At 41.5% G+C, this 23,450-nt stretch overlaps 1 protein-coding gene across 1 annotated transcript in view; it reads right to left on the bottom strand.

The window, feature by feature from the left end:
- Nucleotides 1-23,450, bottom strand: part of ENTREP2 (endosomal transmembrane epsin interactor 2) — a 1,090,200-nt gene that overhangs the window by 9,528 nt on the left and 1,057,222 nt on the right. The window contains exon 10 of the mRNA XM_073618861.1: nucleotides 10,149-10,474. Coding sequence (XP_073474962.1) covers nucleotides 10,149-10,474 — 326 coding nt within the window. The remainder of the gene's footprint in view (nucleotides 1-10,148; nucleotides 10,475-23,450) is intronic.

The raw sequence follows: 23,450 nt of genomic DNA, 5'->3' as shown, positions 1-23,450 counted from the left end.
TGTGGGTATTTCTTGGACTTAAGAATGAAGTGGAGCTACGGCCAGCAAAGGAGGGATGTTTAATGTCCAAGGGGCCACTGATCCAAATAGAACCAAGTGTTATATGCACTTGGTTCCCTTTGGGATGAAATAAAAGTTCAAAAAAAATATGAAATTATTTGTTTGCAATGCAAGTGAGTTTCATTGCAGTTATTTCTTATAAATAAAGATTGTTTGCTGTTTACTAGGTCATTATGGATTGTAGAAGAAGCACCTTAAATTCATATCAAATGTCTAAATTAATGCAACCCCTCACTTTCTCTCCAGGGAGACTATTTTCACTGTGACAGTAAGTGGGAAGAAATCTCATTAATGGAGCCACAGACAGCAGTAAAAATGTGACAGTGTTTCTTATCATTCCCCACTATTCACAACTAAAAAAAAAGTTTAGGCTTACCATACACTTTAAATAATTAGGCTAGGAGTACATTATTGATTAAATCTCTTGCTACAGAGGGATTTATCAATTGCACACAGTCTCTTCATTTACAGCTCAAGGAAATCACCGTAAATCAATATAGGAGTCACAAGCTGACTATATACTGTATGTACATTTGGGTAAATACAGACTCATTTTGTCTTCTGCTCTTCTTAAGGATCCGTTTAAAAAAAAAAAAATCAAGAGCTCACTCATGCTATGTGCAAAGCAAAGTCATTGCGTTGATCAATGCAATGACACAAAAAGAGTGTCCTGTCCATACCATAAAAGTGTATTGGTGTGCACTTTTTTATGAAATGCAATGCACAAAAATGTATATCATTGCATGTCGATGCAAAACAGCACAACTATTGTAGCACTGTGCATTGTTACTGAGAATGCAGAACTTTTTTCAGCCACAAGATGGAAGCATTCAGCACTTTTACTTGCCATAGCTTAATACAGGTATCCAGAGACTTTTGGGAATTGTAGGCTGAAAGCAGAACTTTCTTCACAGGAGCATAAAAATGAAAAGGCCCGGGAAGACACGGGAGAGGTGCCAGAAGAAGGAGTCTATGAGAGCTTGTATCGATATCGAACCCTGCGGTTCGTGACTGGACTAAGTTGAGTTGGAGAGTACAGAAATGGCTGGGGAAGCTGAGGAAGTGATTTTCAAGCTGAGCTGCTTCGAGGAGACCTGCCTGCTGCAGGAATGCTGAGTCGCAGCCATCACAGCTGCATCTTCAATAAAAGGGGGCATGAAGCCCCCATGAAAGACGCCTGTTGCTTCTCAGAATAAGAATAAACACTGGGTTAAAGGGTCATTGACCCACGCATCATTACTACCAGTTGCAGCTAGTTTGTTGCCAGCCAGGTTTTCCAAGGTTCCAAGGTTATGAAATGTTCTCCAACATTGGCCTTTATCAGAGATAAATGCACCAGTGCCCTTTATTGCTGCATCCCTTAGCTGCCACTGTGAGGTAACCCCTTGCTTCCTTCTAGGCAAAATCCTTTCCATGTGGCCACATCTACTCCAGATCATTAAAAGAAGGCACTTTTGCTGTTTAACCACTTCTTGCCCATAGGACATTATATGATGTCCTTAGATTGAAGTGGTGATATCTGGATAATGCCTGCAGCAACAGGCATCATTCAAATATCTTTGTTTTAAGCCGGTTATTCCCTCTAATGTAAAAGAAATCCTAGAGGCTATTTAGCTGCTGATTTGCTTTTACTGGCAGCGGGAAGGGGCTCCCCCCGCTGCTCTCCAGTGCCTTTTTAGGTTCTCCCATGAGATCGGTCCCCGCAGCGGATTAGCATATGTATGTATGGTCCCCGGCCATCTCTATGACCCTGGGAGGCTGAAAGCGATGTCATGACACACTTCCAGCTCCGGCAGATGTAAACACTACCAGAGTTTTCTCTGGAAAGCAGAGATCGACTGCGAGCCAGGCCTTCTCGTCTAACATCAGTGCCTGGCCTTCCAAATACGAATCTGGAATAATGGTCAAGCATTTCCATAGACACACTCCTTAACCTTGTGGACAGTCATCCCAGAAGAGTTGAAGCTGCAATAGCTGCAAAGGGTGGCCCAACTCAATATTGAACCCTACGGACTAATGCCCCATACACACTATTAGATTTTCTGCAGATTTTTGTCTTCAGATTTACCAAACCATGAAGTGCAATGGCATGCCTGATTGCATACAAACTGAAACTCTTAAGGTATGACTAGATGCTAGAACTTTATCATTTTCCTGTAAATTTTAAGCTACATTTTTTAACAATTTACACCAATCTCCTTAATTGGTCACAAGTGGCAAAACAAAACTGAAAGGTATTATCCCCCCCCCCCCCCCCCGCCCCTTACTCTATCCAATATTAAAAAAAAAAAAAAAAAAGTTTTGCTTTTAGTTCTACATTAATAGATTAGTGTCTTGCTGTAAATGTTGCCGAAATTTGTGCCTCATGAATATTTGATGCTAATGCTAAAACAGGAATGCTGGACAATTTGCATATTCTTGAACGATAATAAGATATCCATAAGTTTTTGTTAAAATAACATCTGGCTGCAGAACAATAAAAAGTTTTAGAATTCACATTTTGTTCACTTGCATTCTTCCGATGTGACAGCTCATGACTTCAACTGCTCTACTTTTTCCTGTGCACCTACTCTAATGACTACATTTTACAGTGTTCATCCCTTTCTAATATGTCAAAAAGTGATTGTCATAATACAGATTTTTATCATTTTAGAAAACTTTTTTCTGGATTTGGTGCCTTGTGTTTTGGGATGTCAGTGTTTTTTTGTTGACTCGGCAGCTGTTGTCACTGGGATTTCCCAGAAAACAAGACTGCGGCACCTAGCATTACCTAAATTAGTTAACAGGCAGGTGGAAAAGTTATTGCATGTTTTATTTTCTCAAGGTGTTTAAAAAGACCCCCTCACTAGGATAGAAACATTCAGTAAGATGCAGACTGCAATGCCCCGTAAACACGATCGGACTTTCCAACAACAAAACTGTGGATTTTTGTTTGAAGGATGTTGGCTCCAACTTGTCTTGCATACACACAGTCACACAAATGTTGGCCAACAATTACGAACGTAGTGACATACAAGACGTATGTGATATCTCCATTACGAACACTAGTTATATCTCTGGCTCATACTTGATTCCGAAGATGCGTGGACTTTTGTCCGACGGACTTGTGTACACACGATCAGAAAGTCTGACAACAAACATTTGTTGGCGGAAAATTTGAGAACCTGCTAGCCAACATTTGTTGGCGGCAAGTCCAACAACAAATGTTCGATGGAGCATACACATGGTCGGACTTTCTGCCAACAAGCTCACATCCAACATTTGTTGTTGGAAAATTCAATCGTGTGTACGAGGCATAAGTACTTGCCTGTTCTCTGGGCAGCAAGTCCTGAGTATGCTCTCTTCCAGAGATCCAGGGGTCACTGCTATCCAACACTTCTGGTTGTGTTTGATAACATTTCCCCTGCTGCATGCTGCTGTTCCATCGGCCACATGCTACATCACTACTGGGTCCACAGCATTTGGAACCACAGTGTGCCTGTGCTATGCAAACTATGTTTATTCTTAAATATGAACTTTTAAAAAAATTTAAATCATTTTTACATCTTTAGTTACATGACTACGAGGTAATGAAGCTTGTCCCATAATGTGCAGGTTGCTGGATTCTTTGCTGCAGAGCTGCCATGTCCTCTTCTTGTGTCTTAACTTTTGGAGTTGTGGGGGTTAACAGCTTCAAGTCTCTGGGCTCAGCTGCACTAAAGATTATCTGATGGCAACACTCCTCCTTCATTGAGAAAAGTTCTTTCATTGATTACTCTGCCCATAACAGGATCTGTGAATGGAGGAGTCTGATCAGTCACGGGATTCCCTCCTCCATTCACAGACCCTGGTACAGGCCGTGTAATCATTGTTAAAATTGTTAAAAAATGTAGCTTAAAATTTATAGGGAAATGATAAAGTTCTAGCAACCATTTTAGTTAACTTTTTTGAATTCTAAACCTGTTGATGGTGATCTATACACTATTTTACCAAAAGTATTGGGCGCCTGCCTTTACACGCACATGAACTTTAATTCTAGTGAACTTTTCCAATGGAGGAGAGAACAGGAAGGGGTGTGTCCTTATCAGATCATCTTTAGTGCAGCTGAGCCCGGAGACCTGAAGCTGTTAGTCCCCACAGCATGGAAGGAAGAGGAAGAGGACAGAGCAGTGAAGAATTCTACACAATCCAAAAGCCTTCACGTCGTGTGACTTACAGGTAAGTCCTATAAACTGTAAAGAATGTTTTTTTTTTTTTTTTAACTAAATGTTAGCTTTATCATGGAACTGAACTCAAAAAGTAAAGATCTGTTATTTTTTTATAGGAATCATCTACATCAGTGTTTTTCCACTCCAGTCCTCAAGGCGCCCCAACAGGTCATATTTTCAGGCTCTCCATTATTTTGCACAGGTGATTTGATCAGTTTCACTGCCTTAGTAATTACCACAGCTGTTTCATCTGAGGGAAATCCTGAAAACATGACCTGTTGGGGCGCCTTGAGGACTGGAGTTGAGAAACACTGATCTACATAGTTACATAGTTATTCAGGTTGAAAAAAAAAAAAAGTCCATCTAGTTCAAACAATAAATTAAAAATAAATTAAAAAAAAAAACACATACACACACAAATAGAAAACCTCCATGTACACAATCCTATACCCATTGCTGATTCAGAGGAAGGCAAAAAACCCCCCCAGTAAAGCATGATACTATTCACTACAGTGGAGGAAAAAAATCCTTCCTGATCCCCCAGGAGTCAGTGGGATTTATCCTGGACCAACTACCCCTGGTGTTATTACCTCCAAATATAAGTATCCAGTTATATTTTGTGAATTTAGGGATGCAGCCAACTCTTTTTTTTAAACAATCTATTTAGCCTGCCAGAACCAGTTCTTGAGGGAGTCTGCTCCACATTTCCACAATTCTTACTTCTCCACCATTGACTCCCCCAGCTATTCATCTCCAAGTATGTACAATGTATGATGAATGCATGTTTTTAGCCCCTGAATGCATAACTTTTCATTTATTAACATTGAACCTCATTTGTTACATAGTAGGTCTAGTGTATCTAGAAATGTTAATTGCGCCTAAGCAGTACCATGAAAATAAACCTTGTACCTGAAATTTCTCTGGGAAAAAAAGCAGTGCACTCCATGGTATACAGTATGAGTGTGCCTAGGCACTTCTGTGGCCACAGCCCCATAGCTGTATATCTGCAGTGTGAGATCTGAAGGCACCACTGCCTGTCAATGCTGGTCTCGGGAGTGAGATATGGCAATTTCTGGCATGTCATTACTGTGCTGCAAAGACCTGCCTTTACCAATATGGTTGCCATCACACAGAGATACAGTACAGAACAAGGCACGGTAAGTCAGTGATGGGCAAAGGATCAACTACAAATGGACCATGGACTATACTGGTGACTAGCTATAATAGCATGTGATACAATGTTTTCATGCTTTTCCTACCTACATAAATCACTGTTGTGGGCCCTCTGCTGTGGCTGTTGTTGAATTTTTAGGGAATAACGGTTTCCAAAAATCTTTATATAATATGTCCTGATTTATTTTATTTTTTTTTACAAAACTGGAGTTAGGAGGTTATATATACATTCAGCACAGTTCAAATAAAGAGCACCTCAGATGCTGCTTAAATGGTGACACAAATGAAACAGTAATTGACAAATGGAACAATACTATGGAACAGTAATAAATGAAAAAAGCAGGTGCATAATCTAATGTATAGTATGGGTTGACAGCGGCCCTCTACGTTATTTAAATCATGCTACTTTAGTGTAAGTGTGGCTCTGGTTTAGGAATAACCCTGGTAACAGGGGCGTTGCTAGGTCTGCATAAGATCTGGCAGCGAAGTAAAGAAAATCATATGCTTGGGCGCGCATACACATGTATATAATATACGTGTGTTTGTGTGTGTGTGTGTGTAAATATATATATATATATATATATATATATATATATATATATATATATATATATATATAATATGATATGATATATTATCATTACATCAGGGTTCCCAGAGAGCCCCCCTTACATCAGGGTCCCCAGAGCCCCCCTCATTACATCAGAGTCCCCAGAGAGCCTCCCTCTTACATCAGGGTCCCCAGATAGCCCCCTTTTCATCAGGGTCACCAGAGAGCCCCCCCTTATCAGAGTCCCAGAGACCCCCTACTTGCATCAGGGTCCCCAAAGAGCCTCCCCTTGCATCAGGGTCCCCAGAGAGCCTCCCCTTACATCAGGGTCCCCAGAGAGCCCCTACTTGCATCAGGGTCCCCAGAGAGCCCCTACTTACATCCGGGTCCCCAGAGAGCACTTACTTACATCAGGGTCCCCAAAGAGCCCATACTTACATCGGGGTCCCCAGAGAGCCTCCCCTTACATCAGGGTCCCCAGAGAGCCTCCCCTTACATCAGGGTCCCCAGAGGGCCTCCCCTTACATCAGGGTCCCCAGAGGGTCTCCCCTTACATCAGGGTCCCCAGAGAGCCTCCCCTTACATCAGAGTCCCCAGAGATCCTCCCCTTACCTCAGAGTACCCAGAGAGCCTCCCCTTACATCAGGGTCCCCAGAGAGCCCCTACTTGCATCAGGGTCCCCAGAGAGCCCCTACTTACAGCAGGGTCCCCAGAGAGCCTCCCCTTACATCAAGGTCCCAAGAGAGCCTCCCCTTACAACAGGGTCCCCAGAGAGCCTCCCCTTACATCAGGGTCCCCAGAGAGCCCCTACTTACATCAGGATCCCCAGAGAGCCTTCCCTTACATCAGGGTCCCCAGAGAGCCCCTACTTACATCAGGGTCCCCAGAGAGCACCCCTTACATCAGAGTTCCCAGAGAGCCCCCCACTTACATCAGTGTCCCCAGAGAGCCCCTTCCCCACTTACATCATTGTCCCTAGAGAGCCCCTACTTAAATTAGGGTCCCCAGAGAGCCAGGGGAGGAGTACAAAGACAAGTGTGTCATGCCTACAGTCAAGCATGGTGGTGGGAGTGTCATGGTCTGGGGCTGCATGAGTGCTGCTGGCACTGGGGAGCTACAGTTCATTGAGGGAACCATGAATGCCAACATGTACTGTGACATACTGAAGCAGAGCATGATCCCCTCCCTTTGGCGACTGGGCTGCAGGGCAGTATTCCAACATGATAATGACCCCAAACACACCTCCAACCACTGCCTTGCTAAAGAAGCTGAGGGTAAAGGTGATGGACTAGCCAAGCATGTCTCCAGACCTAAACCCTATTGAGCATCTGTGGGGCATCCTCAACTGGAAGGCGGAGGAGCGCAAGGTCTCTAACATCCACCAGCTCAATTATGTCATCATGGAGGAGTGGAAGAGGACTCCAGTGGCAACCTGTGAAGCTCTGGTGAACTCCATGCCCAAGAAGATTAAGGCAGTGCTGGAAAATAATGGTGGCCACACAAAATATTGACACTTTGGGCCCAATTTGGACCTTTTCACTTAGGGGTGTACTCACTTTTGTTGCGAGCAGTTTAGATATTAATGGCTGTGTGTTGAGTTATTTTGAGGGGACAGCAAATTTACACTGTTATACAAGCTGTACACTCACTACTTTACATTGCAGCAAAGTGTCATTTCTTCAGTGTTGTCACATGAAAAGATGTAATAAATGTAAATAAAAATGTAATAAAATTTTTACAAAAATGTGAGGCGTGTACTCACTTTTGTGAGACGCTGTATATATATATATATATATATATATATATATATACACTGTATATACAGTATATTGGTTAATAGTTTAATGGTTCAACACAGGCAGAACACTTTTGAAAACAATGCATCTGATTTTTGAAATATGGACTGTATCTTGGCTGAAAATGTTCTAAATTGTTGGAAAATATCTACAAACAATTATGGATCTTCCCTTTTTCTGTATACAAAACAACCACCTCAGCACACTGGTACCCCATGCAATAGTTCAGCTTATCGGAAAGAAAAGTTATGCATGCCTTGTGGCTCATGTGATCTTGACAAGTTGGACAGATTTAAACAATAAGCGCATGTGAGTGCTGTGTATAGCTAGCAGCAATAAACTTCAAAAACAAAATTTAGTTCGAACTTCTGTATGAGGTAAACACAAGAATCAGGCTCGATATAGTCTGAACATTGACATGATGCTTACTTTGTTCAGGTGCCACTTATAAAAATGTAGCAGACACCCAGACGAATGACACATGGAACACCATCTGTTCTGGTTTTAACATTATATGATAATATTTTTCCTTTGTATGACTCTAAGATGACTGCTACATCTGAAAAGATATATTCTATTTCATTACACAGCTACTTCTACTGTTGTTTTCATGATCTACATCAGTGGTGGTCAATTTGAAAATTATAGAGGTCCTCAAGTGTGGCCCCCAGACACTTCCAGAGGGCCACACAATGGCAGTGTGTTTTCGTGCTTTGAGGTGCATTTTGTAGAGTTAGAAGCCCATAAACAATAAATGAGCTGTAATACAACTTAACGCTTGAAAATTTCCTTCTGCATTTTTTTAAAATGTACTGCATTGCACATAGAAATTGACATCAAGAGATATCATTGGTGTCAGGGGTTTCAATGAAAAACCCCAGCACTTGTGGAGTGACAGTACTATCAAGCCCTCATTCCACAACATTGCTAGTTAGTGAACATGCTGTTAAACCCCCATCCTCAATTGATGCTCAGTATGAGTATATTTTAACCTCCTCCTCCTGTTTATGAGTGGCTGTGTTTTTAACCTACCGCCTACCCCTTCTCACATTGATGGTCAGTGCAATTATCTATTTTAACCCTCTAACACTGCTCTCTCTCTCCTCCTATGTGGCACGGACTTTATTTATAATTTTTGGGTTCAGATTACTCCACCTGACAATGCTTTTTCAGTTCTTGGTGTTGAAATTCAGAGAGCATTTCAGCGCCCAGAACCCTGCTGCAAAGTCAGCAGGTGTTCAACAAGTGTCGGACACAGCACAGGACATGGAAGGCTGCATGTTGGGTTCTAGGGATCTACATGTTTGGTAGAAGTTCTCTCATATCTATTTATACTGTATATCCAGTTTCCCAATGGGCATTGCTGAGGAGATGGAACTGCAGTGTTGTATTGGCACCTTGAAAATCATAAAAAAACTGAAACCATTGGAGGCTCAGTCATGTCACTTGGAATTTCATCATTACATCATACAGAATTGTAATAATGGGAAAAGACTGTGCAAATGAATTTTATGTTGTTGTCTAATAGTGGAGCCATGGATCACGGCTTGATGTAAAAGCTGAACTCCATCTCTTGGATGGGATGTAAGTTATAGTTGTTCTAGAGCTACATCTGCACATGTATGCAGTCCACAATCACCCTTTCCTATTAGCTTCCATAAACTAAACCATGCCACCTCCTGGACCTATCACTATTATTTACATCTGACATGTTTATGGCATTCCTGGAGGAGACTCTCTGGACTCTCAGGGGAGAGAAGCACACATAGCAACTATGCCCATCCCTCTCCACTGCTGTTCATTTACAGAAGCCTTTCTATTTTGTGAATGAGTTTAAACAATAAAAAGGCTTCTGTGAATGGGCAAGAGGATTGGACACACCGGCATAGCAGCTGCATCGACACCTGAAAGAGCTCAGAGGAGAGTATCTAGCTACAGAGCTCAGGAAGCTGTTTTGCTGGAGAGCCATAAAACTGTCAAGATGTAAATAATAGAGATAAGTCCTTGAAGTGGAATGTACCTTGTTGGACTTAACTCATGGCATGCCTGCATTTTTTACAAAGTTGCTGAATTTCTGAGAGTCAGCTTTAAATTATATTCAGCAGTAGTATGTTTCCCATACACCTGCAGATTGAGAACTACACAGATGTGCAGGTGCAGCTCTAGAGCAAATACAACTTCTATCCCATCCATGAGTCTTATTGGACAGAAAAGCACATACACTTTAGAAACTGAGAACATTCTGCACGCATATAGGCAAACATTTGCATATTTTGGCACTGTTAACAGACAATAACTAGAAGATGAAGCTTAGTATGGAAAATATATATGGTTCTTGGAAGGGTATTTTGTTTACATAACCTTGTCTATCATTTTGCTTACCTGGTCTATAATGTTGGCACTAAAGATGGCTTCCTCCATGTGCCTTTCATCTGACTTGATTACAGATTTAATACTGTTCACAACATGCTGCACTTCTGGAGAAAGGTGACAATTTGAATGTTCCAGAAACTTTGCCACTAAGATTTTTGTGTCCTTATAGGTTTTTAGGTCCACCAGTGAATTTGGCCTCTCTTTGGAGAGGTTCCTCAGGGCTTTAGGCTTGATTCGATGACTCCCTCTTTTTGTTTCTTTCTGCTTTCCTAATAAAAAATGGTTTGCTGTTTCTTGGCAAGCAGAAGCAGTCATGTAAGGGTAAGAACATGGGGCTGAAAAGCATAAAGAATTGAACAGTTGTGAAAAAGTCGCAAAGTTTGAGCCATGACAGTAAAGATACTAATACACAATAAAGAAATGGTGCAATTTTAAGTAAACCCTAGCAGCCATCCTCCACATCATTGTCAGCAAATTTTAATATGTCAACATAGGCATGCGTGTGTGTATGTATATATATATATATATATATATATATATATATATATATATATATATATATATGTATATATATATATATATATATATATATATATATATATATATATATGTATGTATATATATATATATATATATATATATGTATATATATATATATATATATATGTATATATATATATATATATATATATATATATATATATACACACATACACACACACACACTCTTATAAATAAATCTTAACAAACATTTTAAAATGTATTAAAACGTTTTTAATTAAAAACACATTTATCAATGTAAATAAACATATTTTTTTTAACTTATTAATTAAATAAAATTTTAACAGAAATACAGCTTTTAAATAAATCTCTAAATCACATAAGCAATTTTCAAAACTGTACGGTAAGTAGGATTTTTTTTTTTTAATAAGTGTCATGTTTTAATATCCTGAATTATATTTACTGCTTTAAATAAATTAAATAGATCCCCCAAGAACAAAACATCTCCCCAGCAACAACAGATCCCTCACCTATAGATTCACCAGCAACAATAGATCCCTCCCAGCAACAACAGACACCCCCAGCAACAATAGATCCCCCCATTACCAATAGATCTCCCCAGTAACAATAGATACCTCCAGAAACAATAGATCACCCCACAAGAAAATACCCCCCAGCAACAATAGATCTCCCAACCTGTGGGCATATGGGAAGTGGTTAATATACACTTGGGTTTTCTTTTTTTTTTTATACCAAAGACATGCAATATATATATATAAATACGCACTTTTTTGCTGACAAGCCAGGGGATTTATTTTTTTATAACAAAGACATGTAACATATATATATATATATATATATATATATATATATATATATATATATATATATATATATATATATATATATGCACTTTTTTGCTGACAAGCCAGGGCTCATATAGTTTTAATTGTATATGTTATATATATATATATATATTTATTTTTACACTATATATATATATATATATATATATATATATATTAGTCTAAATATATATATATAGATATATATCTATATATATATAGATATATATATATAGATATAGATATATAGATATATATCTATATATCTATATCTATATATATATATATATAGATATAGATATATAGATATATATATTACATATACAATTACAACTATATGAACCCTGGCTTGTCAGCAAAAATGTATGTAATATATATATAAATATATATATATAAGCCAGGGTAAGGTTCATCAATTGGTTGGCTATTTTTTTTTTTTTTTTGGTGCATCATTTGCCCACCCGCTGCCCTGCTCAGTGCTGTCTCTCTCACACACTCACCTCGATCTAGTAGGCTGCCTGAAGCCACTCGCCTGCCGCTATCCAGGCTAGTCCACTGCTTCTAAGGGAGAGAAAGGCCGGAGGGAGGGCGGAGTGCAGATGTAGATCACTCCACTGGCGCCTGCGGGACCTTCAGCCAGAACTATAGAGGCTGCATCGGCAAGTGCGGCTCCCGGCTGCGTTACTCCACAGCTGTGGTCCTAGTTCCCTCCCTGCTCAATCCTCCCACTCGCAGCACACAGCTGTTTTTGCCGGCCGGACCCGACCCCAGTGTTGGTGACTGAGTTACACAGGGACATGTTGCAGGCAGTCAGCACAAAACAAAAGGTGTGAAACACAGACAGAGCACAGGGATTATTAGGGTGTGCCTGGGCACACCCGGCACACCCCGTGGGCACGCCTATGTATGTCAATATGTTAATATGCATCAAATGTTACAGCAAAATGTAATGTCTTCAGATGCAGATAAATGGTTGTCCTTCTAATCTGGTCAACCCAAGACTGGGCAATGTCTATAGCCTGCTAATACCATTTTGTTTTGAAATACCTGCCCCTAGAATATAATCTGTCATCTCCAGATTTAATTCAACTAAAATCTGATTGGATGAAATGAGATACATTACTTTAGTCTTTGTCTTGCTGAATAAGCAGGCATATTAATATTATCCTAAACTCGCAATCTCTGTATGATGGGATATTTGCGTGATATTTAAAATATATACAAGTCCACATAATTCTATCTCCAAGCATTCTTGGCAATGGAACACCGACTGACTTGTGTAGAAAATCTCACTGGGCCTGAAATAATACTTCATCTATTGTGGACAGATGACCATTTGTTCTAAACAATTAGGGATGATCCAACGGTTGGATCATCCCTAATTGCTCACAACTTTATTTAAAACCATTGAACAAGAAAAAGTGGCACTGGGGCTTGGGGCCCATTCACATCTTCCTGCTCTGGTGCACTGCATTACTGCACATTATGTCGCATGTAAGCATGTATTGCATTACGGAAGCCAATTCAAATGGACATGCGTCATTTTTCTGATGCAATGTACCCCAGTGCAGTGCAGTGTTTCTTGAACTATAGTTTAGGACCCAAATGAGGTCATAGACATGTATGTGATGGGTCATCACATGACTGTGTAGTAAACGTAGCCCAGTTTGTCCAAGCACAATATTGGTGATATCCACTTAAGCTCCAGAAGGTTTTACCCCCCTCATGACCAGGGCATGTTTTGCTATTAGCAGTGTGCTACTTTAATTGGCAATTGCACGGTCATGCAATATTGTATGCAAATTAAATTTACAATAAACATTTTGAAAAAAAACAACAATATTTCTGTCATAAAACATATCCAATAAAAATCTAAATTTGTTATAAATTTAGGCCAAAATGTATTCTGCTACACGTCTTTGGTAAAACAAAATCCCAATAAGTCTATATTATTTAGTCTGTAGGAAAGTTATAGCGTCCACAAAATATGGAATATATATTTGAAAAATTATCAATCATTCCTTGAGGCTCTTAAAATGTCAGGATAGTACAAATACACCCCCCCCCCTCCTAAATTACCCTTATTTGGATATTCAACAGTCTGAGGCATTTAGTAAGAGACATTGTACATTTTTTGTTACACTTTCACAATTCACAATTCTTATTTTTTTTTGTTTTACATACCATCACCAGCGCTGTAGGCGTAATGATATAACTGGTGTGGGCTTGATCAGGGACACTGACTGGTGACAGCATTCTTAAAAAAAAAAAAAAACTAAAAAAATGTTTTAAATAATTTATTCAATATTTTAAATATTGTTTTACTGTCTTTTTTATGTGATCAGAGTAGTTTAATGTTACCATTGTACTACTCTGATGTGCGATCAGAGATTATTATTTTTTTTTTCACTTTGATTACTGGTGCAAGGAAGATTGTTGTATCAGCAATGCTTTCAATTGTCATGAATAGGTTAAGTTCATGATAGCAATGAATACTAGTGACCTCTGATTGGCTGCAACTCATCACATGGCACAGGGTGCTGTAATTGGCCCAGGTAATATGTGATAGCTGTGGGCCAATCACAGCTCAACAGCAAAGGAAGCAAAGCTGGTATGAATCATATTGATTCATACCAGCTTTGTTGACATTGTGATCATGTAATCGCATAGTGGTCACATGATCCCCGCCCCCCTGTATCGGCATCCACATTCCACTGTGTCCAGTGGACACTGCAGTTGGGGGGGGGGGGCAGTAGCCTCTGTACAGGAAAAATGCTGTATGGGTACATTGCTTTGCCTGTACTTATTTACTAAAGGCAATCAGGCTGCTCACTTTGCAAGGAAATTTGACTTTGTTTTGTTTTGTTTTTAGTCTTATAAGGCCATTGTTATTGCTAGAGGCACAGTGACATTAATTACTAATCTGTCAGGACTCGTTTACACAAGCTTTGCTCTCTGAAGAGGCAGATCGCTTTTCAGAGGGCATTTGACAGGGGCGAGGAAGCATTATGTCGCCTCCTCACCACCTTTTTAAAACCCCCAATTATGCACACATTGCACGTGGTTGCCGTCGTGGCGCTGTCCCATTCAGTTGAAAGAATCATGTTCGGTAGGTGGTACTGCTGGCCAAACCCAAAAGGGAGAATAAGTCTTAAGGCTTAACTTGCCTGTTTTTACCACACCCCACTAACTGCAAACCAGAGAGCGACAATGATTATCCCACCTGTAACTACAGTTATTGTGGCAGTCAGTGTAATCTAGTAGGGAGATCTAAGTTTAAAGTGTATTTCCATTTTTGCTATTTTGCTGTATGTTCCCATTCACACAGTATACCAAAAAATACTGTATGTACTTTTTAAAATATTTCTTACTTTTTGGATGTTCTTAAGAGAAGGCCTTGTAGCTGACTGCAAGTATTTCTTAACAATGTCAGAGTTATGCCCCGTACACACGGTCGGACTTTGTTCGCACATTCCGACAACAAAATCCTAGGATTTTTTCCGACGGATGTTGGCTCAAACTTGTTTTGCGTACACACGGTCGCACAAAGTTGTCGGAATTTCTGATCGCCAACAACGCGGTGACGTCATACGACGAGACTAGAAAAGACCAGTTCAGAACCAAGCGTGGCACCCTTTGGGCTCCTTTTGCTAATCTCGTGTTAGTAAAAATTTGGTGAGAGACGATTCGCGCTTTTTCAGACTTGTGGCTTTCAGATCGTTTTCTGCAGTTCAGTTTGTGCTTGTGGGTTTGTATCTGCTCTTCAGTGCGTGCAAGCAAGTTCCGCGTGACTTTAATTAGTCATTGTGTTCTTGTTCGTTCGTTACTGTTTTTCAGGTCGCTCTTCACAGGCCTTGCTGTTCTTCAGTGCGTTCTGTTACTTCGTTCTGAGCAGCCGACTGTTTTCTAGCCATGTTGTGTATACGTACTCCTCGTAGAGTTCGTGCTGTGCAGGGGCTTGGTGTTGGGGTCCTTACCTTGACACAAGTCCAGTCCATGAACAGGGTGGGGAGGAGTTCATGGACCAAGAATTGGTTGCTTCAGCGTGACCAGTTCTCTCATATGCCTTTGCTCCGTGAGATCCGTGAGAATAATCCTGATGATTTCAGGAACTTTCTCAGGATGACGGACCCCGTATTTCACCGTCTGCTGGCTTTGCTGACCCCCTATATCAGCAGGCAGGATACCTGCATGAGGCAACCATAACTGCGGAGCAGAGGCTCGTCGCTACCCTGTGGTACTTGGCGACAGGGAGAAGCCTGCAGGACCTTAAGTTCTCGACAGGTATCTCCCCCCAGGCTCTGCGGATCATTATCCCAGAGATCTGTTCTGCCATCATTCAGGTCCTACAGAAGGAGTATATGAAGGTAAGATTTATCCTTTAATATCACATTTTATTGTATATAATGTTTGATAATATATTGTATTTCTTTCCTCATTCCCTAATTACCATGATTGTAATATGCTGTGAATGTCCCCTTTGTTCTCATGCATGCTGGATTTTTATGTAATTATTTTGTTAGTCCTTCATACATATTTGTCTTCAATAACCTCCCCAGCATGGTCTCCTGCCCTATATTCACCTCATGTGGTCACTTAACAATGTATTTTCTCAGCTCCATAGTAGTGCTTTACCCCAAACACCCCCTGAAATTTTTCCAAATGTAATTTTGGCTTTAAATTCAGGCAGAGTGGCAGAGGCTTTGTTTTTTAGTGTCCCCAAATCATTTTTATTAACCCTCCCTCCCCCCAACTGCTAAGTCAGCTGATCCCAATTCTCTATCTATCCTCAATCATCTATCTGCTGACTTTGCCAAACCCATACACACTATACCCACCTCTTTTGTGGTCATATTTATGGATGAATTCCCCAAAGCATGTAGTGCAAGGGCCTGCCTGAATACTTTCAAATGGTACTGTTTGAAGTTTTTCTATCCTATTATTATCTTGATAGGTAATAGCAGAATGTCAAAATGTGCTCTAATGTGTACAATGTGTATTTATATCTTTGTATTATGGCACTTCTTTTACCTGTCCAGTTGGCTGCCAATAGTGTAACTAAGGAGGGGCTGTTCCAAGTAATACCCTGTATTTAGGCATTCATCTCTCAATGAAGTGAAGAGGGTTACCTGTCCAAGATTCCCCCCCCCCATAATGTTAGAAATGGCCCATGAGAGGGGGTGGGAGGGGGAATATGATAGGTGTACCTTATACTTTGGTGTTGTAAAATTCCCCTTAATAAATGTGATCTGGATGTTGGGCAAGAATGTTTTGTGTCTATAATCTGCTTTCCATGGTTATGTGCAAAAATAATAATTTTTTTTTTCCTCAACAGTTTCCTTCCACGCCACAGGAATGGCAGACTGTGGCCTCCCACTTTGCCCAGCGGTGGGACTTTCCTAACTGTGGAGGGGCAATTGATGGGAAACACGTCCACATCGTCCCACCACCCAACTCGGGGTCGTACTATTTCAACTATAAGGGGTTCAATAGTATTGTGATGTTGGCAGTGGTGTCGGCGAATTACGACTTCTTGTATGTGGACGTGGGGAAGAATGGCCGGATTTCCGATGGTGGAGTCATCGCCCAGACGGAGTTCTACAGGCGTCTCCAGAATGGCAGCTTAGACTTGCCACCTCCAGAGGACAATGTGGAAGAACTCCCATTCGTCTTCGTTGCTGATGAAGCGTTTGCGCTGGGGGACCATCTTATGTGGCCATTCCCTATGAGGACCCTCACCCTGGAACAGAGGGTTTTTAATTACTGGCTGGCCAGAGCCAGAAGAGTGGTGGAGAACACATTTGGAATCCTGGCCAGCCGGTTCCGCCTATTTCTGACACCCATCCATATGGCGGAGTATAAACTTAATCATCTAATCCTGGCGTGCTGTATTCTCCATAACTTTTTACGCCAACATTCGGCCAACTATGCTGGCTCAGTTGGGCCTGAGGCCGGAATGATACATGAAACAACACTGACAGCGCTTGAAAGTGACCGTCCTGGCTTGCCCTCCCTGAGTGCTCGTGATGTCCGGTTACGATACCTGGAGTTCTTTGCAGGTAGGGGGGCCATCAATATGCCAGTAAATTTGTGGAGCCTTTATCAAATAAAAAAACAAAAAAAAGAAACTGTTTGTTGACATTTACTGCTTGTGTTTGTTTTAGATGACTCTGACAGAAATGTGGTGAGTCCCAAAAATGGCGTGATTGTGTAACATTATACAATGCACTGTTGGGTGTTATTTACTAAAGGCAGAGACACTTTGTGCTACAAGTGCACTTGAAACTGCACTGAAACTGCACTTGTAGTGCAAAGAGGATTTGCCCTTAGGAAATAACCCCCATTTTCACAGAAAGCAGCAATTAGAGCCCCACAAAAGTGTTGTAGCGTTGAGACAATAATCCACACATTCTTGATTAACAATTTTTTTAATACCTGCACAATCACATGTGCATTTAGAAAAGGTTTTTAAAACAAACCAACGTGTTTGTTGTATAACAATTTTTGGGGTATCATTATAAAAAATAGAAATGTCCATTTAAGCTAGAACAGGCATGTGTAAAACCAACAAGAAAGACACAAATCTTGAACTTACAAAGTTCACATTTGCTAGAATTTGAAGGCAATATCAGGCATGAGTATTTAGGAACTGTGTTTGATATTGCGTTCAGATGGGGTGAAGTCACCCTCGGAAAAGCCAAATTTGGAAGATGCACACAAATTTCCCAATGTCAACATGTGCTAGCTGCCATCACGGGGGATCAAGGGACGTGTTTTGGGGGAGCAACCCCTTCCTCTCAGCTACTTTATTATTGAGGAAGGGGTTGCACCCCCAAAATGCGTCCATTGATCTCCCGTGATGGCAGATAGCACATGTTGGCACACTGTGTGCATCCTCCAAATTTGTTTTCTTGAAAAATCGCTAACAAATTTAGAACATTGTAGCACACCAAAAAACAAAGGGATTTGGAGGGGTTTTAAACTCGCCCCAAAACATCAATGATGTTTGTATTTTTTTGAATAACATCATTGATGTTTTTCTTGAGCTTTTCCAATTGTAAATTACACCCCATGATCTCCCCGATCAGGATCTGGGCACTTTCTGATGTGAAAGGATCTGGATCCACAACATCATGATCACCTAAAAAGAGAGAAACAAAAAAAAAACAGGTATCAAAAATATGCCGGCATCCATCTCTTACCTGAGCCTGTGGTCACAGACACTCACCTGTTGTGGTGACAATTTCCACCACATCTTCTTCCTCCTGCTCTTCTTGTGTTGGGTGGATTTCCCCTTCTTCCAGAGGTGGGGGTCTCTGGTCTCCTCGGATGAGGGGTGTCCTCCGAGTCTTTTCTCCCCATGTAAAACAAAAATGGTATACTTAGCACACAGATATTTGATGGCAGAACTATAAATATGAAACATTGCTTGGAAGTGGGGTACAATTGTCAATTTTAGAGGGGTTCCAAGATGTAGCATTTTTAGTGTCCTTTGTCAAGCTGCAATACTTTACCTGTCTTGTACAAGCTTCACAGGTGGAGACCCCCTATAGTATACACTGGAGCACCTGTGTGGGCCCCCTAATAAAAATGGTGTTCTGGTGTCCCACACTAGTGCTCCAGTGTCCAGATGTGAAAACAGCTGCTGAGTGTCCTCTCCTTACACAGAATCTAGTTTGCATTTCATTCTAGTAACAAAGCCATCTACACTAACCAAATTAGTTTCAGACAAGTAGGGCGTAAAAATTGTGGCCAAATGCATATGGCCTAAACAATGGTGTTTTATAGGCCGAAAGAAAAATGTTTGATACGAACAAATAATGTGGCCATGAACATGAAAGTTGCCATTTAAAAATGTACACTTGTAAGAAAAGCACATGGAGCAGCACGAACGTAATAAACAGAAAGAATAGGAACACAGGACAGCTACTTACTTTTTTGCAGCACTCTCTGGATCTTTCTGTACTGATCATGATCTCATAATTTGAGGTCCGACCACCACTTCCTGAGCTGATCTTTCAATCGTCGTCCCCGAAATTCCGGTGCAGACTCCTGACCACTTTCGCCATGATCTTGGCCCTTCTGACATTGGGGTTGGGGTAAGGTCCATAATTCCCCTCATAGTCGGCCTTCTTCAGGATGTCTACCATCTCCAACATCTCCCCAAAGGACATATTTGAGGCCTTAAATCTCCTTCTGGATCCAGACGTTTCAGGCTCCGGGCTTTCCTCCTCCTCCTCCTCGTTGCTGTAATTAGCACGGACCTGTTGTGTATCCGCCATGTGCTCTTCCCCCACTGCGCCGAACGAAAAGGGGCGGGGAATAGACTAGAAAGAACGTTAGGGGCGGGCAGAGTTACACGCATGCGCAGTGTGTATAAAGCGTAACACGCGTGCGTATTACGTACGATCTGTGAGCGGAGGAAGGAGCATCGGAGGCGCCGATCGTGATAACGAAGGTAAGATCTAAACTTGGGCCTATACTGCTTCGAAATGGAAGCCTATATTGTAACAAGATTAGGGGAGTTTGGCCTGACCTTAGGGTTTGTCTTGTGTTGTGTCTTGCAGAGAAAATGGATGGCTTCAACAACCACAATTTCCTCCCCCTGTTCATAGACAAGTACAGGGAGCTGCCCTGTCTGTGGCAGATGAGACATCCCCATTATAATCATAACAGGCAGCGCTGGAGAAACTGCTGGAGTTGGTGAAGCCGGTGCTCCCCACAGCAACCATCCCCTATTTAAAAACCAAAATTGGTGGCCTGAGGAGCACTTATCTAAGGGAGCGCAAGAAGGTCACAGATTCCCAGAGATCCAGAGCTGCAGCAGATGACATTTATGTCCCCAGGCTGTGGTACTATGAGAGACTGCGATTTCTGTCAGACCACACTGAAGTCAGGGAATCCCTCTCCACTCTTCCTTCCACTCTTCTTTCCACCCCAGCTGAGGCTTCCGATGTCCAACCTGGGCCTTCCAGGCCAGGAAGAAGTGGAGGAGCCCAGCTGGAATCAGGTATAGCATTGTTCTACTGATTTCTGGTCAATAAATAAATGATGTTTATTAGATGTTATTATTGATCACTAATTGCTGATTGAAAAAAGTGTTTGACATATCAATAGACAGTAGTGGGCACCCAAAATTGGGACAAGAATGAAAAATCCTGGACTCAGAAGGATAGTCTGTTATATTTGTTAACATTCAATTTGCAACAGTCAGGAGGTGAAAATTGTGTGTGATTGATGAAGAAAAAACTAAAACAATGTCCCTTTTTCATACACAGGAAGACCTAAGCCAGGAGGAGGTTGTGGAATGTGGCAGTCCGGAGGAGGCGGGGATTAGTGGCAGCCAGGAGGAGGCGGGGCTAAGTGGCAGCCAGGAGAAGCCTGGGACCAGTCGCAGCCTGACTGAATCGCAGGTTCCTCCCCTCCGCCTTCCATACAAAAGAGCGAGGAAGACGACTCCCATGCAGGATTCAGCGCTCAGGCTAATTCAGGAGGCTTCTACGTCCCTCCTTTCCTTACCCACTCCTGAAGAGGCCTTTGCCTGCATGGCTGCCACAAAACTGCAGGGCATGCAGGAGGGTCAACGCAAGCTATGTGAGGACCTGCTTTATAAAGTCCTAAGTAAGGGGGTGAGTGGGGAACTAACACCCAAGACCGACGTGATTGAGTTGAACCATCCTCCTCCTCCTCCTCCTGCTGCCACAACTCCACCACCAGAGCCACCGCGTGGAAGGAAGCGTGGAAGGAAGACAAGAGAGTGATGGCCCTGGGTTCAGTCTGGTCTGACAAAAGATGCAGTCTCTCGTATGACCACAGCCTGGGGACACAGATGTCATCTGCTGCTTTCCGGAGCTCTAGGACTTCTGGACCAGACTGCACTCCCTTAGATAAGGACTCCTCAGGCCCCCAATTTTGCTTGAAAATAGTTGATGTGTGCCCTGGGGGTCCAAGGCTTCACCCATTTCTGCAGTTTCTCCAGCGTTGCCTCCCTCTTTGATTAGTTGTGAGCCCTTAATAAATGTTTTTTTTTGTGGAAATTATACTCTCCTATGTGTGTTTGCATCCAAAAAGGACAGTTTGTTGGTGACGATTCAGGTACATTTCTAAAATACAATGTGAAATTAACAAGAGACAACAACACCAAACAATCTATTACAGATTAAATAGAAAAACATATCAATGGTGTTGTGGTAACTTGACACAAAAAACACACACAAAAATTTTCGGGAGTAAAAATAAAAATCCAAAAAAACAAAAATCAGCCTTGAAAAAAATACAAAGCAAAAATAACTAATCTGCCTTAAAACCAAAAAAAAAAAAAAAAAAAACAACACCAAAATAATGTTGTCAGATGTGACTAATCAAAATATATTGAGGGAATCCCGATAAATAATAAAGAAATAAGTTTGTGAGAAGTCTGTGTGAATATGAGCAGCAAAACTACTTCATTCTTCTCACATTATAGAGAAGAAGAGAGTGCGCTGTATTAAACCATTTTTAACATTGCAGCATGACGAAAGTGCTGTATCCATTGCGAACGCTAATTTTACCAGACCGAGCTGTTCCGTGTCGGAATTTCTTCTGAGCATGCGTGGCACTTTGTGCGTCGGAACAGGCCACACACGGTCGGAATTGACGCGATCTGATTTTGTTGTCGGAAAATTTTATAGCCTGCTCTCAAACTTTGTGTGTCGGAAAATCCGATGGAAAATGTCCGATGGAGCCCACACACGGTCGGAATTTCCGACAACACGCTCCGATCGGACATTTTCCATCAAGAAAATCCGACCGTGTGTACGGGGCATTAGTCTGTCCTAAGGACAGAATGAGTCTCCTCTCTAACATATGTAGCACCCTCCTAGTTGTGCAGGCTGTTAAGAAAATCTAGTACAGCCCCTCCATTGTCAGTGGAGCAGGGGTTGATTATTTTGGCCTGCTCAGTGTCCCACAGGCTTCTGCTCTTTCACTTCCCCCTGTATTGTAGAGGATTCTAGAATTATAGTGGGAGGAGGAGTGAGGCAGCCTGAATATGTATGGGGGCCCAGCAAATCTCTGGTGAGGTGTGTCCAGTAGGTGGCGGGGAGTCTATAAAGAGCCTGAGGCCTGCGACAGGGATAAGGAGTTCCTCGGTCCAGTCCTGCTGAAGGATACCCCTGTCCAGAGGCTCTGCCCCTGGGGCAGGATTGCTGGAGGTGTCATTCAGATGACATTGAGGTCCCACCTGGAGTTTAATCTGGGGGGCCTATTGGCTAAGTCTTGTCCTGGAGTTGGTTTGGGTCTGGAAAAGCTCACTGGAGAGTACTAGGTGGAAGTTAGGTGAAAAGCATGCAGCTGTCCTGTAGTAGTGTGGGTCTGTGTCTCCCTTGCTGAAGAATGCTCCATGGATATCGGAAGGAGATAACCAATGATCCTGTGGCATCGTGAGTAAATGATCTGAGTGCTGGGCCTTAGTGACTATGTATAGCTCTTAGTTTCTGTAAAGAAAACATAGTCACCTTTTTAGCAGCAGAAAGTGGGACTATTGTGTGTACATATCTGGGGTGAAGTATCAGTGTCACCAGCGGCTCCTTGGGGGTGGGTGTGCTACACATACAATGCAGAAGGCATGCTCCTAAACATTTAACCCTTTGCTGGGACAGACAATGTAAGTTACAACTGATATCAACATCTACCTGCACAATATAAATAGAGTTATTTAGAAAACAGCTGCCCAGTCCCCACATAAACAGTAGAGAACCATCAATATTTTACAGTATTTTTAGGTTATGCTATGTGAAAGGGAACATATAATAAATATAAAGTAATTGTTAACCCAATTTAGCAGCAAAAGTGAAAAGACACTTTAAACATATTAAGCCAAATCAAATTCCATTGTGCCTGTCCATGTGCACAATTCATATATGCACTAAATACTTAAGCAATGACCTCTATACAATTTAAAGGAAATGTGTTATGGGCTAAACAA

The sequence above is a fragment of the Aquarana catesbeiana genome, linkage group LG03 (genome assembly GCF_042186555.1).
Source record: "Aquarana catesbeiana isolate 2022-GZ linkage group LG03, ASM4218655v1, whole genome shotgun sequence".
NCBI lineage: Eukaryota > Metazoa > Chordata > Amphibia > Anura > Ranidae > Aquarana > Aquarana catesbeiana.
Note: the sequence above shows the minus strand (reverse complement) of the source record. Positions and strands in the feature narration are given on the sequence as shown.